This window comes from Sinocyclocheilus anshuiensis, unplaced genomic scaffold (assembly GCF_001515605.1).
Source record: "Sinocyclocheilus anshuiensis isolate Anshui unplaced genomic scaffold, SAMN03320099.WGS_v1.1 scaffold1170, whole genome shotgun sequence".
Lineage (NCBI taxonomy): Eukaryota > Metazoa > Chordata > Actinopteri > Cypriniformes > Cyprinidae > Sinocyclocheilus > Sinocyclocheilus anshuiensis.
In genome coordinates, this window is record NW_015538055.1 from 1,265,226 (window position 1) to 1,269,133 (window position 3,908).

The window sequence follows — 3,908 nt, forward strand, 5'->3', positions numbered from 1 at the left end:
AGTAAGAGAAAACTGATTGTGCCAATCACATCAATAAGAACCCAAGGGGATCTTTGGCATCAGCTTTTTCAACACATTTTTATTGCCAAGACAATAAAATCATTTTATTGTTTGACTGCATGACCACATGAATATGCCACATTCTGATTCTCACATTCTTAATTGATGCCATTCAAATCGCTTTAAATGACAGGCAGGGTCACAAGCATAACAAACAGAATCATTCCATTTTGTTCCAGGATATCCAATAAACCAGTTCCTCAAAATGAGAGGTAGAGGAGGCATGCCCAAACGAAATCACCTCCACAAAACCTCACTATGCCTCACTGTTAAAACGCACATGGCTGTCGAATGTCAAAGTGTTAACAGACTGAGGTTTGATTGTGAGTTAGGTGGCGAGATAATGGTTAGGACTAGGCAATGTGTCAGACTGGGTAAAAGTGCCATATTTCATAGCAGATACAGCAAGTGGAAGTCGGTGGCAATTTGTTTGGAATGAGAAATCAAGGATGTGGCATCAGTTTCACTGCTGGTTAGGTAAAATCTCATCAAACTGGCTGGCAGTTTCTCCTCGAAGCAAACTTTTGGTGTCATTCCCCTACAAAACATCATCACCATCGCACAAGAGAAAAGACCATGTACAGAGCAGACTTTCAATACAAGCGTTATAAAATGATTAATGAGAAGCACGGAAAAAAATTTAAGCTACATATATATATTTATACAAACATATGTATATATATATACACGCTCAACAAAACGTGCCTTAAATCGCTGTACAGGTAAAAAATATACAATTTGTGGAGGAAACAAATTAGCCCATGTGTTACTGTAGTTTTAGGTTTGTGATGAAGGCCGTTACTGAAGCAGCATAAGCGTGTGGATGTTTATTTTCTCTAAAGAGGCACGTAAAGGGGAGGCACTGCCCATGTCCCTGAACTACCCAACTCTATTCCGCCCATCACATGCACGCGCACATACACACTTTCACATTGTCACTTCCCTTCAATCCCTCTCACAGCAAGAACGGAAAAAGAAAACACTGCAGAACATTCAGGAGATAATCCCCCATCACATCGCTTTAAACTCAGTGCAGGAATACCTTGAACTGAGCCAGAGAAAGCACCACTTTCACCCATCATTTACCAACTCTAAGGTGCTGTACAAGCTGTGCCAGACAAAAAAAAAAAGGGAGGTTCAAAAGGACAAACTGTGGTTCGCTGATCTATTAAGGCTGTCTGAAGGCCACTACCTGATATGGCCTTAAAAAAATATATATACACTGAACAAATATTGAAATACACTTGCAACTGGGAAAACTAAACTTTAAAAAAAAAATTAGAAAAAAAAAAATTAATACAAAAAGAACCAACCTCGCCTTCATGAAGGGTTTGGTTTGAGCAGAAAAAATATTTTTGTCTTAAAAAAACAACACAAAAACCCCACACATTTCATTTGGTTTCACAGTGCTGTGTTTTACATTCCAACTTAAAGCGTCTTGTATGCCAGGTAGTCTTGCATGGAGAAAGGAATGGGCAGCGTATAAACCTGCTGGGTGGGCATGACTCGCCGCAGGGTCAGGCGGCACAGGTGCTGGAGGCTCGCAATTCTGCGTGGAGAAGCCCAGAAATGCACGCTGCCGTCACGAGACCTGTGAGAAGACAAACGGATGCCATTCAGTTTATTTAACTTGCCACTGACTAAAACTGACTATAAAAAAAACTAAACTATATCATGATCAAATGTCATCTTGAACAGGGTCTGGTTGTGTTTGTACAGTACAACTCGCCAATTCAGCTTTGTCAGACTGCTGTCATGCAGAAAAGTATGTTGGTTTACACCCTGTATGTGGGACAACCAACTTATCTAAATTTCATATGCAAAGGAAGCTGCAGAACCGGTTTAGTGTATTTGTTTTATAATAGATCGTTCAGGATACTTTTGAACAAAGTGTGATGTAAGTTATTTTTGGCTTCGTTTCAAAACAGAAGAAAAGTTAGAAGCCAAGATACAGATTTGATTATTTATGTAGTAACACTACCCAGCAAACAATGGAGTAACAGATTCGTACCCGGCAGCTAAGACACTTCCGTCAGTAGAAAAGGCACAACAGAGGCCGTTAGTGAGAGGGGCGACGGCTTGAGGACTCTTCTCACTGATACTCCAGAAACGCACCAGCCTGAAAAATGAAAATACAAGCTGATTGTTTTATTTACCACTGTGTTGCAACTGTAATTCAATTAGTGATTTCAGACACTACCATTAAAGTTTAACACCAAGTTTTGGGTCAGTAAGACTTTTAAAGAAATTAATACTTTTATTCAGCAAGGACACATTAAATTGATAAAAAAAAGTGACAGTAAAGCATTAATAATGTTGCATCTTGTAGAATGTAAAATGTTACAAATAAATGCTGTTTTTCTGAACTATTTCTAAGAATAAAAAAAGTATCACAGTTTACAAAGAAAAAAAAAAAAAAAGTATCACAGTTTGCAAAAAAATATTAAGCAGCACAACTGAGTTTAACAGTGATGATAAAAATGTTTCCTGAGCACCAAATCAGCATGTTAGAATTAAGGATGCACCATAATAAAAATTCTGGGCCGAAACTGAAAATTCTGGATGCAATTGGCTGAAAACCAAAAACATTTATTAAATAATATAAAATAATTTAAGAATTTTAAATTTAACTCAACTTTAACGACACTGAATTAAAAAAAATACAAGCCAATAAAATAACCACACTTTTATTGAAAGTAAAACAATAAAATTTGACAGAAAATATATTAATATTAAATATAAATATATTATTTTTATTCAGTTCTATGCAACAGAATCAGATTGAACTGAATTTTTTGTGTGTAATTATCAAAATAATGTATAGTCCTACAAAGCTATTATCAGAGCATGTGAGCAGAGCACAGTGTCATGAGAGGGTAGCGTCATTTTACCAGAGTTGCCCAGTACAGCTGTACTACACCATGTTTCAGCACAGTAGTGCTATTCCAAACAGGAACAAGTATACTACAAAGAAATTTCCTGTTGGCACGTTATTTGAGCAGACTTTGCTTTTCCGGTGAGCATGAGCAGTACATTTATAGAGTGCAGCACGTCATTTTCTATTTCGGCCAAAAACCGAAACGTAATTTTTGGCGGCCGAAGTTTTGGTACATCCGTAGTTAAAATGATTTCTGAAGGATCATGTGACACTAAAGACTGGAGTAATGGCTGATGAAAATTCAGCTTTGCCATCACAAGAACAAATTACATTTCAAAATAATTTAAAATAGAAAAGTCATTTTAAATTGTAACAATATTTCAGAATATTTCTGTATTTTTGCTCAAATAAAAGTAGCCTTGGTGAGCATGAGAGAACAGTCATTTCATTTGTACATAAAAGCAAAACAAATCTTATGCAGAGCAATGTAACTTCTCCATGTCCACCATTTTGTAGAGCACAGATGGTTTCATTGTCTCAGTATGAGAGCAGGAGGCGTGGCGAAGGCAAGCTGGGCGCCTCATAGTGATTAATGGACATCATATGAGGGGCATGTGATCTTTCCCAGAAAGAGGCCCTGCGGCAAATCACACACTCCTTCTTAGAGCCGCTTAATGCAGGCTACTAACTGCAACACAAACGATCAATATCGAGTTTTCAAAAGCAAATAACCAAGTGTTTGCTTTATCTTACCTGTCATCAGTGACGCTGGCAATGTGCCAACCGTCGTGACAAAAGGCAACGGAACGAACCCATCGATCATTTGCTCCTCCTGCAAATATGGGTGAGGGAGGAGGGAAGAGATGCCTGAAGGGAAGATAAGAGATCAGTTAAACAACATGAACTTGAGAGAGAAACCACACGGAGCAGAAAAGGCTAGAAACAGAGAAATTAACTGGAAAAAGGGGGG

The 3,908-nt window shown here is 37.9% G+C and overlaps 1 protein-coding gene across 1 annotated transcript in view; it reads right to left on the reverse strand.

The window, feature by feature from the left end:
- Positions 1 to 956: 956 nt before the first annotated feature.
- The window catches only part of wsb1 (WD repeat and SOCS box containing 1), a 14,220-nt gene continuing 11,268 nt past the window's right edge, over positions 957 to 3,908 (reverse strand). Inside the window, exons 7-9 of the mRNA XM_016478937.1 lie at positions 3,692 to 3,805; positions 2,072 to 2,179; positions 957 to 1,651 (exon numbers count right to left, since the gene is read on the reverse strand). Of these exons, the coding sequence (XP_016334423.1) occupies positions 1,489 to 1,651; positions 2,072 to 2,179; positions 3,692 to 3,805 (385 nt within the window). The 3' untranslated portion in view covers positions 957 to 1,488. The remainder of the gene's footprint in view (positions 1,652 to 2,071; positions 2,180 to 3,691; positions 3,806 to 3,908) is intronic.